This window comes from Dipodomys spectabilis, unplaced genomic scaffold (genome assembly GCF_019054845.1).
Source record: "Dipodomys spectabilis isolate Male_0828 unplaced genomic scaffold, ASM1905484v1 ptg000009l, whole genome shotgun sequence".
Classification (NCBI taxonomy): Eukaryota; Metazoa; Chordata; class Mammalia; order Rodentia; family Heteromyidae; genus Dipodomys; species Dipodomys spectabilis.
Genome location: NW_024870686.1, coordinates 10,078,544 through 10,094,375, shown reverse-complemented (window position 1 = coordinate 10,094,375; position 15,832 = coordinate 10,078,544). Strand labels below are relative to the sequence as shown.

The 15,832-nt window shown below is 31.9% G+C and overlaps 1 protein-coding gene across 2 annotated transcripts in view; it reads left to right on the top strand.

The window, feature by feature from the left end:
• The window catches only part of Sgcz (sarcoglycan zeta), a 285,789-nt gene that overhangs the window by 142,907 nt on the left and 127,050 nt on the right, over positions 1-15,832 (top strand). For both annotated transcript variants that reach the window (XM_042701564.1, XM_042701558.1), the window contains exon 2: positions 7,015-7,116. In XM_042701564.1, coding sequence (XP_042557498.1) covers positions 7,015-7,116 — 102 coding nt within the window. The remainder of the gene's footprint in view (positions 1-7,014; positions 7,117-15,832) is intronic.

Below are 15,832 nucleotides of genomic sequence, written 5' to 3'. Positions count from 1 at the left end.
TTCTATTTTTGTATTGTGAAAATACTGTTCTATGGAATTAATAGGTACTTTTTCCATTAATATCAGTATTAGGAAACATGGATATAATGGGTTTTATAATAAAATACAGTATGTAAAATAAAGAAAAACAGACTCAAATGTTTTCCAAATCAGTGAAGTTACTAGTGTTTATAACAATTTTTAAAAACAATTCTAGTTGGAATGTTTTATAAAAACAGAAAAAATCAATCTTCAAATCTCAAGTATCATATAGCTAGAAGACTATTTTCACCTTAAAGCTAGTTTGCAGGATCTTAAAAGATTTAGCTGAGACAAGCATTTCTGCATGATACTTTCCCCTTGATGTTCAGAAGGGTCTTCACACATTAAAATTGCAATAGACTTCTTTAACCTATGAGACTAAATGCTGTTATTTTACAAAAGCATATCAAATAGTCATAGGGGGCCTTACCACAACACTCATGCAATGTTTCAGTAGTTCCAGCCCAGAAAGACACGCTAAGGTAAACAATTAGTAGTATTTGATCCTATTGTTCAACAATTTTTTTCTAAATACACACACACACACACACACACACATACACATGAACACACTCTACCTTTTGTTTTATGACAAGAGTATAATGAAAAAATTAATATAATGTGATAAGGCCAAGTGTTTATTTCTCAAAAATATATTCACATTTCATTTAAAATGAACAAGTTCATAAATGTCTGTAGTTTGTTCTAAGGGATTACAGACCAGTCTTTTTCAGAATGCCATGATATAGTTCTGGTGAGAAAATGAGAAAAACAAAAGAAAATAATTTAAGCAATAATAGATACGTTAACTCATAGAAGATAATAAATACCAGTAAGACTGATGTCTTTCCTTATGTCACATAATGAAATGTCATTTTTGCTGGGCACCTGTGGCTCACTCCTGTAATCCTAGCTACTCAGGAGTCTGAGATCTGAGAATCACAGTTCAAAACCAGCCTGGGTAGGAAAGTAGGTGAGACTCTTATCTGCAATAAACCACTCAAGAAACCAGAAGTGGCTCTGTGGGTCAAGTGGTAGAGCACTTGCCTTGAGCTGAATAGCTGAGGAATAGTGCTGAGGCCCAGAGTTCAAACCCCACGACCAATAAAAAGAAAAAAAAAATGTAACTTTTGTTTTCTTTTACTATTGAGGAAGGGTGAGAAGGCCACCTTTCTATTTGACCAGTCATGCCATGTTTAAAACTTACTTCATATATTATTTATGTTGTAAATAAAATTAAGGATATATTATATTTATTTGACAAATTTGTATCATTAGCTCAATATCTGCAAAAGAGCTGTAAGAACTGAGCTATTGTTTACTGTCACATTAATTGCTTACTGCCTTATCTTTAGCTAGGCATGTAAATGTGTACATTTCACCTATGCTTAAATTACATGACATAATTAATATTCAATTCAGAGTAGTATCACCCATGATAGTTCTTTCACTCCATTTTCTGTTTTGAAAAAAACTCTTCTTGAGAAATGCATATTTAATCTAAATATTATTTACTAGATTAAATAGATAGAATTTTTCCATTGTTTTGTGATATATATATATATATATATATATATAAATGCTTTATTGATAACTAGCTTTTGCAATTTTATCATTTATCTGACAGGTTGCAGGGTACTTTTAATTGTTTGGTTATTTGTCATATGATTTATTAAATATATTCACTAGATAATTGTGACCCTATCTACCTTGTTAGCTTAATACATACACTTCAATTATTTTAATTCAAAATTCCCCATTTACTATGACGAAATGTTTTGAATAGCACAGTTGTTTTACCTATGCAATTCTTCCTCCAGCAAATCTGCAGCTTTCACAACCATTCATTTAATTCACAGGCTGTGAATTAAATGTACATCATCTTTAGCAAAGGAAGAAAATGTGCACAGTTCACAAATATTTAAATTACATGACATAATTAATACTGAATTCAGTCACACTAATATCCTCCATGACAGTTATTTTAGGTTATTTCCTATTTTTTTTAAATTCATTTTCTTTTTTAAAAAAGCTTTCCTTAGAAAATATTATATATATATATATATTTAACCTAAATATTATTTACTAGATTAAGTAGACTCTTAACATTGTTTTGTGATATGTATTTTTAGAAATAATGCTTCAAAGATAACTAACTTTTGCATTTTATCATTTATTTGACAAGTTGCAGGATACTTTTGATTGTTTTGTTATTTGTCATAGGATTTATTAAATACATTCACTGGATAATTGTGACCCTGTCTACCTTGTTAGGTTAATATATATACACATATGTCAGGGTTTTGTGAGTGTGTGTTTTTTCCAGTCTTGAGGCTTGATCTCAGGGCCTGAGCACTGTCCCTGACCTTTTGTTTTTGCTCAAGGCTAGCACTCTTCCACTGGAGGCACAGCACCGCTTCCAGCTTTTTCTGTTTATGTGGTGCTGAGGAATCAAACCTAGGGCTTCATGCATACTAGGCAAGCAGTCTACTGCGAACCCACATTCCCAACCAATTATTTTTAAATCATCAAATTTTCATTCCCAATGTTCCATGATACTAATAGTGATATACTGAGAGTTGCAACAAAAAGGAAATATGTTTCAGGGAATTGTATTACCAGAAAAAGAAATATTTTAGAAAGTAAATTTATTTTTTATTATGTTTTTAAAAAAATATTCACACACTGAAAGAATACCAATTTGAATAAAATATACAACATAAAATATTTATATTGTCATAATATATATGTATACATACATATATGTATATAAATATATGTGTACATATATTTATAATATGAATATATGTATGTATACATGCATATATGTATACATGTATATGTATATATGTATGTATACATGTATACATATATGTATACATATACGTGCATTTATTTATATACATATATGTATAAACATATATGTATGTATACATATAAATACATGTATATAGTATGAATATATACATAGATATGTATATAGTATGACAATAATATATAATTATATATTTATTAAAAACCCCTATCATAAAAAACAATAAAAATATATACATAAAAATTTTTGAGCAAACCATTGGAAAAGTTAAAAGGTAGAAAATTATGCTCTATATATAAATGCTATATTCTTACCAGAAAACTCTAAAAATATTTCTATACAAGTGAATTAGAAATCAAATTCCTCTCACAGTTGCTATCTGTGTAGAGTGTAGTAGCTACTAATATGTAAAAATAAGAAAACGGATTAAATTTACAATCAAGTACTATCTTATAGCAAGTACCACACTGAAAATACATTTATTTTAAAGTGATGTCTACTTATGTTTTGTTTGTTCTTTCACCTATTCTTAGAAAAAAGTAGCTTATTATCGAAGTATAAATATAATCAATATAAAATAAGTTGAAAAAGAAAATGCTTAGCTCCTTTAAAGATTTTCTCTCCTTTAATTAGAAGCTGAAAATTTAATTGAATTTTATTAATATACTATGCATTGAAGTATACATAGCAAGAAGAATGACAGAATGAGCTAGATACTGCATAATGCCTCCTTTATAAGGGCCTTAATCCCATTTACAAGAGAGTAATTCTCATATGAGCACTCACTAGCACATTGGCCATTAAGTTTCCAAGTTTAAATTTAGGAAGGGACACACTAAAGCCACATATGAGATTACTGGATGATGAATATAAGCATCATAAAGGTTATATAATGATGATACATTATACATTATAATTGTTAAGGTGATAAATATTTGATATGGAATCTACTGTGCTTTAATGATAATACCTCTGAAAATAACATAATTGCTGTAATAATATGTGAAACAAAAATTAAACCATTTAAACAGGGTGTTAATAATTAAAACTCTTTAGTGTATGTACATAAATTAGCCACTATTTTAAGCTCTTTATATTCTTATGTAATCTTTGCAATAGAAATAGCTTCTGTTATTTTTTCCTTTTATAAAAGGCCAAATTTACAGCATAGAGATTAGTTAATTGGCTCAAACTTACAGATACATAGTGAAAGAAGATACGGATGGTGACAAAGTTAATGACATTTTGTCTTCTGTTGGCAATGGTATATGAATGAGAAGCGGAAGGTAGTAAATCAGGAAGCTCGAAGGGCTGTAACTCAAACCATTTCTTGACCCTCTTGAAGGAAGAAACCAAATACTCACCAGACTTAAAGCCAAAATATAAGGAGCCAGTTAATTATACACTGAATAAATATTGTAGATATTGAATGTATATAGAAAGGAAAATTTTAAATTCATTTGAGTCATATATGTGTTACAGAAGCTGGCACAAATAGAAGTTTTGCGGAGTGGGTTAGATTTACAATGCTATGTTCTAATAAGAATCCTATATTTCCATAAGGGAATTTTATCTACTCGAATAAAAATAAGCATTCCTCTATGAGTGTTTGTGTTGTAATGTGGTAAGTTATAAGAAGAAAATCACTGAGTCTAAGACTGAAAACATTGCAGAATTAAATAAGCATATGCCATATACAGTATCATTCTTCACTGTGGATATCAAGTGATCCTGTTGTTAAGCATTTTGAGATTAATACTAAAGTTAGAATCACATTTGTGTTAGAACTTTTTTCTTTTTCCACAGAAACACATTGGAAAAACTTGCAAAACAGTTTCTTCTAACATAAGGAATTACATACATGGATAGCCACCATGTGATTGTTAATCAAAAACTTCTGAGATAAAGAATTCAAGCTTAAGATCACACTATGTATTCTAATATTCTTGCTTTTTGCATTACTCAAAATCAGCCTTTACTTTATCTGTGTAATTGTTGCCTGGATCTTCCTTAGGTCTGGAAATTCTCTCACCTTCAAGTTCTCCATATACAAACTTGTATTTTCTAGTAACTTTTGTTAGCCTATCTTAGATTTTTATGTAACACCATATGTCAATCTTTGATTCATTCCTGTTTTTGCAGTCCTCTCCTGCTGTTTCCTTGTCACTGCCCAATATGATAATTAATGGACAGCCATTTAAGGAGCATCGTTTTTCAGATTTCTCATACTATGCCCATATGACCTTCTGTCATTTCTCATTTGTAGTCTCTCTTTGTGTTAATTCTGCCTGTTGCTGCTTCATAGATTATTATCTTGCCCTGAAATCACACTAATAAGAAGCCCATAAATGAGAAGCATGTCACTTAATGTCTTAGAAATAAATGAAGACATCGTCACAGAGGAAAACGGAGTGTTTTACTGTTCAAACAAATGTTTGTTTTCTATCAAAATAGATCTTCAATGCTGCTTGCAATTCTCGTATTTATGCATTTCGTTTTGGTTGGTCCCTTTATAGGGCATTTCCTGTGGCAGATTTAAACTTCTTCACTTGTCTCAAGAAACAAATTCTCTGCTTCTACATCAAGCTTAATTCAAGCACAATTTATTACTTTTTTCCTTTTATGAAAAGATTGAGATCTCACTCATTTTCAACCCATCTCTTCTCAATCTGCTTTCTGAAAAACATTCCCCACGATGATTATTTTCAACATTAACACCTTTATGCTGCATTATCTTTGTTTTTTGGAAGAAAAGGAATAGAAGTAGTTGCTATCATAGTTTTCATTTCCCTTTTATACTAAGCACAATCTACACATCTAGCCATTGCGGAAGGGTTTCTCTTTGCTTATGTACACATCATTCCACATGGTAGTTCCTGGTCTTCATGATAAGCTGAAATATAACATGAGCAATCATTATTCCTCTATCTGATTTTAAGAGATGTACTTATTGAAAGAGATATAGCTAACGTTTGCACAGATATCTCAAAGTAAGAAAAGTCTAGAGCTAAATAACTGCTGGAATTTCATCTAAATATTTCATCTAAAAAATCTTATATTCCTGATAGTTGTAAAGCTTGAATTAATCTTAAGTGTTCCTCTTTCCAATCATCAAGCCCATAAATTGCTCTTTCACCACACTGCTGATAGTTATTACTAACTGGTGGTTTATTACTGACTCTCTTGGCCATACCCAGAATTCAGCCAGATATTCCTTCTAAAAGTTTAATTCTAGTCATTTCAGGCTACTGAGCCATGTAAGTACTCTCTTCCTTTCTTCTCTTACAAACTGATTTAAGCCTGGAGTCCTTAAGATTCTTATTCATGGATTTTCTTTCTCTGCTCCAAACATATTCTCATGGTTCTTTTTTCTTCTTTCAGTATTCCAAAGTAGGAAACCTATACAATTAACCATATCCTATGTTGCCAACCAATATGTTCATTTTGTTCCACGCATGGAAGCTCTCTCCTGTTGAAAGGTCACATTTTCAAAACATTATCAAAGTCTCTTCTAGAGAAATGGTTTGATTTTGTGCTAGGTATGAATCTCCTTTCTTTAATACTAGATAGTGTTCTGCTTTTACTTGTTTTATTCTGTCTCTTGAATATTGTTTGCATATTTGTTATATTCTTCTCCATAGGTGGCTGTTTTCTAAAGGTTATATGTGCTTACTCATGGTTTGACTACTGGAACACCATGTATTCTTACACCAATCATCAATTAGTTGTTAAAATCATTATGTGAAATAGAAAATTTAAATATTGTAGAATTATCTGAGTATTTTCAGAATATTTAAATATTATAGAATTATTTGAGTTTTTCTAACAATCTGATTAGAACTCTTCAAGAAGCTGTTTTTCCAAGCAAGTGGAAAAAATGATGTCCTAATGAGCAACTAATAAATTAAGGAACTAAAGGATTTGTTCATAGGTAAATCATAGTCTCAAATAGAATTAGGAAGAAACATTGGTCCTGTTCTTCTGTCAGTTCATGTTACATAGAGCCCCCTGTATGTATTCAAAGTACTGCAGGTTCATTAAGTAAATTCAATCTCTCATTTTCCTTAAATCATCACTGATTTGAGCTCACTGTTTTCTCAAATTAGGCCTAAGAAAATTATGGCCATATATTCATTCTCTAATTAACCTAAAAGTGAACTATATTTCATTGCTTGTAGGATGGTATGGGAAATCTGAGAGTCACCAAGAAGGGAATCCGACTTGAAGGTATATCTGAGTTTCTCCTTCCATTGTATGTGAAAGAAATTCATTCCCGAAAGGTATGTGATACTGCCTTTGGCTTACTGTAAAAAATTATCTAGAGTTTGTGGTTTAGCTTAAAATAGGATAGAATCCCCTGAACTCTTCATGTTTTAATTTTCTTAAGCTAAAGACTTATTTAGAAAAATTCAAAAAATAAGACAATTATTGAAAACAATGGAAAGTTTAGTATCAAAATGAAAGATCAGAAATTTGACCAAAAGTCAAGGTAACTTTTATGAGTCCATGAAGTTTGCCCCTTTACTTTCACTGAAAATTAAAAGCAAAGTGCACAGTTATAGTACTTCCAAAGGGGCCATTTGAGGTATTTAGAATAAAAATATTGACAAGAATTAATGCTTTCAATTCAGTATACATTACATATTTTTCAGCTTCAGTGGACATGAGTTTGCTAAAAGACATGATATTTCTAATTTAAAAATTACATTTATTTATAGATTTACACCATTTGAATGAGGCAGAATATTTATATTTGAATGTACATATATGGATTTTGTGTGTATTTTATAATTTTATAGCATGTTAAAAACCAAGGTTATAAATTATTTAACATTTTGATAAAATTATTCCTTCAAAGATGGTAATACTATTTTCTGCTACATCAAAATCTTTTAAATCTAGTAGATATACTTCTTGGATATATATGTGGAATATACATGGCTATTTTATAGATATAAATTTATTAATATAGAAATAATGGGAAGTTTATTATATGGAAGTAATAATACAGTATCATTATTTCACAAACCAAAAATCTAATTTAGATTGAATCATATTTCAATATTACCAATATTATCCAATAGGTTCTACAGTAAACCATAATTTGATTAATGCCCTTCAATGCTATTTTTTTCACTTAATAGAAAAATAAAGAAAACATGATTGATTTCATAAAGCTTTAAATTAGGATCATTGCTTTAATGCATTTTTCATAATACATAAAAGGTCTTTTTCACTCCAGTAATGAATAACTTGCTTTGGTTCAACTTTACTTTCCATATTTATTTTGCCCAGCCATATGGATATCTGATCATACATAATTGAACTACAAAGTGATGAAATTGGGAAAATTATTTGGAAGAACACTTGCTTAGCAAGTACAAAATTCTGAGTTCAAAACTGAGTCCCATTAAAATAATAGTTTAGATTTTTGTAGGGTTTTCTAAATGAAAACTGAAAAATAGCATTCCTCCATATTATTCTGCTCATTTGGCAACAGGATAATGTTGACAGAATCAAATATTTGAATATGGAAATCAAGATTTTTTTAATTATTAGAAATGGGAAAGGTTTCACACCCAGAAACTTTTGAAATTTTATTAAAATTTACTAAATTATATTAAGCCCAGAGACAGGAAAATGATTTATCTGTAAAGTCATTTAGGTTAACTTGTGTTTCTTGAAACAGAACGTTAATAAAAACTATAGATCCCTCTAAGAGTGGGAGAGTCAAAATATATTTCCTAAGCTGGGGCAATCTTGAGGTTCTAGTAACAAGTGTCTACTGAGAGCATGGATGGTTGCCAAAAGCATCTGTGGCCAAAATAAGGTATTGATCACTAATTTTGCAAAGATAAAATATGAGGTGGTAGCAGCCAAGTTTTCCAGTCTTTTTACCTGGGGAAATTTCTCTCAAGTTCATAAGCATTTGTAAAACCTGCTGACTGTTTTGATTGAGATATACAAGCTCCCCAAATTGTTTGGTGCCAAAGTGTTTGTTGCTTTTCCTTTCCATCGCCTTCCTTAATTATTCTTTGTCTACCAGTGTCTAGAAACCAGGCAAAATACGAAAAGTGGAAAAATTGGTTTTCAGGGAGTTAACACGATTGAAGACCAGCAGTAGGAGACACATTTACTCCTAGAAGAATTTTCCTACATAGTCACTGCAACCAATCAATTTAATCATTAAATAAACAGAATTATCTATTTTTGTAAGCAATTTCCCTATTACCATTCATTCTTTTCTGAAGGTGTGCAGTTGTTTATTCTTGTCATGAAGCTTATTCCCTTTATGATTTCAAAAATCCAGCCAAAATTTGTCATTAAAAAGTAAGTTCATAGGTGGTTGTTGGAGGCTCATGCTTCACTACTCTGGAGACAGAGATTTGAGCATTTTCCATTCGAAAACTGCCAGCTCAAGAAAGCCTAAGAGACTATTGTCTTCAATGAACTTCCCAAATGCCAGAAATGAACTGTGATTAAACTATTAAAATACTAAACATAAAAAAAAAATTTAAAAAGCTCAGGGACAGAACTCAGGCCCTGAGTTCAAGCCCCAGGTTGATAAAATAATAATAATAATAATAATAATAATTGATAAAAATTTTCAAAATATTTAATTCTTAAAAACATAAAAATGTAATAGCCTGAGAAAAGAATTTTTAATTAAAAATTCAATTATACTTATCAAACTTTTTCTAAATTTTTATATGTTCAAATTTTTATGATACAATTCCAAGATTCCTATATAATGTAAATAAAATGTATTAACTTCAAAAAATACCTATGTTCAACCTACCTGATTAAAATACTACTTTATAAGACATTATTTGTGTATTTCCTTTCCATTCAAGCAGCCTATTAACTTCTCTATAGTTAGCCAATATTCCACTCAGAATTTTCCAATTTTGATTTACTTTCAGTTGATGTAGTTTTTAATAATTCATGTGAAAAAGTAAGAGAGTTTTATATTGGATAGAAAAATATGGCCTCCTCTTAGCATCTGCCTATTCATTTAATCAAATAATCGGTAGCCAAATCTATTCTACAGGCTGATTTTTCCCCTACTACCATCAAATATACTTATTTGGTTTTATTTGTTGTCCATATTAATATACTATCTCTTCCTTTATTTTCAAAACCTTTTCTAAGTGTTTCATCCAAACAGTACACAGAAAAAATAGTTGAGTCTATCATGGAAATATCTTGGAATGCAAAATCTTTCAAAATCAGTATTATTACTTTCACAAAGTAATTGCTGAACCTGTACCTGATAAACGTTTAGGGGTTTTGGATAGAAAACATATGAAGAATGTAGTGTTTAATTTACTCGATGTAATGATAATCTTACATAATGTGTTAATCTTACAGGAATAGTGTCTTAGGACAAACACTTTGAAAATCTTGGCATTTAGTAGTAAGACACCAAGATTATTAAGACATGTAATCCATCAGACTTTTATGAAATGTAATTGGAGTCCCAAGTACTAATGGGGCTCAATTACATCGATTTCACAGATAATTACTTGCAAAATTTGAATCATGTATTTGGAACCAAGCTAATTATTATCAAACGCTATATAAGACTAAGTGTCCTCTTGTTTGGATTTTGATTTTCTGTTTTAATATTCCTGAAAGTTGCTATCTGACCCAGAAAGAATCCTAGAATTCTGTGGACACCTGCGAAAATTTATCACAAAACAATTCTAGTTCCAACACCTGGATGGAAAGGTAGAATGGGAGCCAAGGTTTTGTTTTCACTCTTATGACCATTGACTTAAAAGCCATGGTGCTAGTTTAGATTCTGGTTAAAACCAGTTTTTCACTTGGTATATTTAAATCTCCTTCATCAAGTTGTGACACAAAACATAGGCCTGGATTAGCACAATAAATGTCCTTTCTGAATACACAGTACGCTAACATCTTGCTCTGTCTGTTTCAATTGTCATGCAAATCTCTACTGTGTAAGTTACTATCTCCCATATAAACCAGTTCATGAAAAAGGTGTCTGAAAGTTTCTGTAATTTGTCTACCACCATTATTTTTTCATTAATTTCCACATTTTGATGTTTTATAGAGGTGACATTTATGACAGTATAACGATGTCTTTTTAATTTATGCATAAAAACAAAAAAGCACTTCAAAATCTTACACTCAGAAACACGATCTTGTCCATTGTATATATCAATATATGATTATGCTTCTGCACAAATAAAAGAATAAAGGGAATAGAGAGGCATATTATTTATATATCTCATATAATGTAATAGATAAAAACCTAAAAAAAATTACGAAATTGCAAAAGTTAGATTCAAGTTCAGAATAAGAGTGTTCTGTGGAACTTTTCTTTGTCATTAGGAATAAGATACAAGTCTATACCATGGAGAAGCTGGTACATTAACTTCATGTTTTAATTTCAGACAGTATTTGTTAACTCCCTGCCGTGTAATTTGAGATGATTAGCTACTCTCCAAATTGTCCTCATTCCTCTTCAGCTTCAGTTTTTCCATAATTATATCATTTTAACTTTATCAAAGTTCATAATATTTATATTCAGTGGTGCACCTTTAATTTCTTTTTTTAAAATAAGTTTTTTATTGTGAAAATACTGTACAAGGGGTTACAGTTACATGAGCAAGGTAATGAGTACATTTCTTGTCAAGCATTGATGCCTTCTCATTTATTTTTCCCCTACCATCCCTTCCCTCCCATCTTGAACACTTTGGTTTTATTTCTTCAAATGGGTGGTGACTGGACTCAATTTTACAGAAACTCCATCCTTTGTTCACTATTCAAATCATCCCTTATTGTGTGTGTGTGTGTGTGTGTGTGTGTGTGTGTGTGTGTGTATGTGTGTGTGTGTGTGTGTGTTAAGCCACACTAGAGATTGGCAAGAAAAAGATGGATTGGTCTCTGCCTTCTAGGCATCTTGGTGCTCCTACATGACTGATCTAGATATACCTATGGGCTTTTCCGCCTTTGTAAAAAATCCATCTTGTATAACACGTTCCATTCTTTATGATTTTCCAGTGCTATCTGCTTGCCACTTCCTTTTTCTCTCTAAAAACAGATTAATTTAATCAATTAATACAAAATATTGACATTCTTTCTGACAACCTGAAAAATACTAAGACTTTGAATTTTGCAGTTTTGATGACAACCATCAGCATCTTCCATAACACTTACCAGACAGGATAAATCATCTGTCTTCTAGGAAGCTGTGTATAGAAACCAAGACATACTAGCAATGAATACAGAATTGATAGCACTTATTTTATGTTTAAACATTTTAAATGAGATACCGATGAAAACACATAGATAAATATATGAATATTTACATAAATGTAAGTTTGCTGGCTCACAGCCATCCTTGAATTCATCCAAGTATCATTTATACAAACATTAATCCACCCACACACTAACTGGTATACTTTTCAATAGCAAACACTAAACTTTATGAAAAAAGTTAAACATATTCCCAGGCACATAGAAATGAGTAAATATTACTTTGTAGTAATAGTTTGTAGATTTTCTAGTTTCTATTAGGTAACTCAGTAGCCCTAAATCCAATTTTCTAAACAGTTTATTGTAGCCACAATGTAATAATCTGTTTCACTGATGATCTTGGCATATCTTCTACTACTATAACAAAATGCCACAATTTAGATAAATTATAAACAATAGGATTTAATGTGGAACACAGTTTTATAGACTGAGAAGTCCAATTTCTGGGGTGATATTTGTTGAGAGCTTTCTTCTTGCTGCATTATATTGTGATGAAAAAAGTCACAGGAAAGAGAAACATTATGAGAGTATCAAACACTCTTTTTATAACAAACCTTTTTCTGCGATGATCACTTTATTGTGTTTGTGAATATAGTATAATCATTACATTGCCTCTTAATGATCCTGTCTCTTAACAGTGTTACAAAGGTAATTACACTTCAAGATGGAGGGGGGAATATCCCAACGCTGGCACATACTCTTCAGCAAGTCTATATTCTTATTTATGTGTGTAGGAAAGAAGAAAGTATAGGAGTGGTCGGACACATCAGACTATTTTAGAAATGAGAGAGGGAAATATTAACACTATCAATAACAGGAAAAATGGATAAAACTTAGAGGGACAGTATTTCTTGTACTTAAAAGGGGAAACTTCAACAAATGCAGCAATGGTACTGACTATCCACCATGTTGAAAATGAACTATACAGGATATTCCTGGGGAAGGGGAAACTCGGATAGTGTGAGGGGAAGATGATGTTGTCCAAAAAGTCATGTTCTGTTTACCTGACAAATGCAACGGTAGCCCTGCTGTATATCACCTTTATAATAACAATTAAAAATGTTAAAAGAGGAAACTTTAGAGATACTTCTGAAGGATTTTTAATTATTACACTGATGTCTTCTAGAAACGAAGTTATTTCTCTTACTGGTGTCTCTCAGACATTACAGAAACCTGAAAAGAAATTATGATTCTCTTACTTAGTTTCATAAATTCGTTCCAACAAACTTACCTGTAGTTGTTCACTTCTCTCCCTCTCCAGCAAAGCACACACATATGTGCCCCCAAGTACTGACTCAGACCTCAACCTGTTCCCAGAAGAGATGTGAGACACTGTTCTAGCACACACAGGACAAAAGGCAGCAGACCTGCGGCTGCTTCCTAGGGTAGTGTCAGACATCTCTGTAACCTCTATTAAGTCCCAAGGCCCAGAAGTGAAACCAGAAAGACACTCATAAGAGCATCTTTGCAGTTCTGTTATTATTAACATGCTGGGAAACTCACTAGACTGTCTCTAAAATATTCTTGTTGAAATCTATCCTGAGGAGTTTGTTGCTAAATAGCCACTTTAGCCCTCTAAGAATTTTTCGTGATTTGGAGAGAAGAAATTAAGCCACCTTATTCTCAACGACAAGGGTGGCGTGAAAGGATTGTTCATTTCTCACAATGATGCTGAAACAAATTACTGCCCAGTTTGTTTATCTTTTTTACACTAACCTCACATATTCACACAATTTACCCACTACATTGATTTCACAATGCTTTTATATGTTTGGTATACAGCCTAAAGAAAATTGTATGCTAGCTAATAGCAAATTAAATATATGTTAAATACACCTTCTGTATTAATTAATATGCATTAATTAGCTAATATGCATTCAATGTATGTGTGGTAAACTATTGCCCAGCATCAGTGATGGCACTCGTGTAGGAGTAGAGAAAATTGTTAAATAAATTGAACCTCAAATAACAAAGTGAAAAAAAATCTTGTTGACTTCTAGATATTAGGTACCCATGGACTTTTTTTTCCTGTTCTGAGGATTAAATCTGGAGGCCTGTACTCCCTAGAAGAATGCCCTACTCTTGAGCCATATTCCTAGCAATTTACATATTTTGTATAATTATGTTTTAGTTATTAAAAAAGCCTGGTTTCTCAACTGCCCAATAAATAAAAGGGCTAAAGACTTAAAGAGAAACTTCTCTGAAGAGGAAGGAAGGATGGCCAATAGACACATGAAGAAATGTTCAAGTTCTCTAGTCATAAAAGAAATTCAAATCAAAACAACATTGAGATATCCCCTCACCCCAGTTAGAATGGCTAACATCAAGAACTCTAATAACAACAGATGCTGGAGGGGATGTGGACAAAAGGGAACCTTACTGCGTTGTTGGTGGGAGTGTAAACTTGTTCAACCACTTTGGAAAGTAGTATGAAGGTTTCTCAAAAAGATTCCACATAGAGCTCCCCTATGACCCAGCAATCCCACTTTTGGGCATTTACCCAAATGATCACAAACAAGACCACACTAAAGCTACCAGCACAACTATGTTTATTGCAGCATTATTTACCATAGCTAAGATATGGAACCAACCCAGATGCCCCTCAGTAGATGACTAGATCAAGAAAATGTGGTATGTATACACAATGGAATACTATGCCTCCATCAGAAAGAATGACGTTGCCTCATTTGTTAGGAAATGGAAAGACTTGGAAAAAAAAAATATTAAGTGAAGTAAGCCAGGCCCAAAGAAACACAGGTCCCATGGTATCCCTTATTTGCAATAACTAGTATATGTCTGAGACAAGCAGAAAAGGTCAGATAAGTTGATGTTAGGTAAAATGAACCCCAAGATAAGTATTCAAATGTTTTTTTTTCTTTCATGCAATTGTTTCTAACATATTTATAAGATGATTTCTTTGTTGCTTTGTATGTCCCTCCCCCACAGTATAACCCCTGCTTTCACTGTATTTCATGTTGGTATAATTTGTGGAGGGGAAGGGCAAAAACACATCATTTAAATAGGAATACAGGTGGACCCATTGCAACAATGAGATGTACAAATCGCTATGTCGAAAAATGAATTTTACAACTTTGTGGGGGGAAAGTTGGGAAGGGATGGGAAGGGGAAACAAAGGAGGACCAACAATGCTTGATAAGAAATGTACTCATTATCTTGCCCATGTAATTGTAACCCCTCTGCATGGTATTTTCACAATTAAAAAAAAAAAAGATGAGAAGGAAAAAAAAATCTGAGTCTAAAATTCCAGTCAATAGTCACACACTGTTTGGATAATGAGAAGAAAAGCAAAGGTTTGCTTTTATATGCAGGTAAAGATTTAAAATACTAATGGACTAAAAAAAAGTCTGGTGTCTGCTTTCTCTGCACCCCCTTCCACTTTTCAGGCCGATTTCAAACTCTATTTTCCAACCACTCAGCTTCCTCTTCCTCCTAATAGCTCAGATTGCAGTGTTGGGCCACCATACTCATTCATGTTTAAACTTGTCATTACAACGTATTTACATTCAGAAAAAGATCTATATATCTAGAGCTAGTAACTTAATTGAGAGAATTGAGACACAAGTGGTGAATGCCTTCAAAGATTATAAATTAAATCCCTTCAAAGAATATAAATTACATCCCTACAAAAGCTCCTCCTCTGTCAGAGGAGATAACTAAAATTGTTTCTGAAACTGCACCGCATTTGCACTT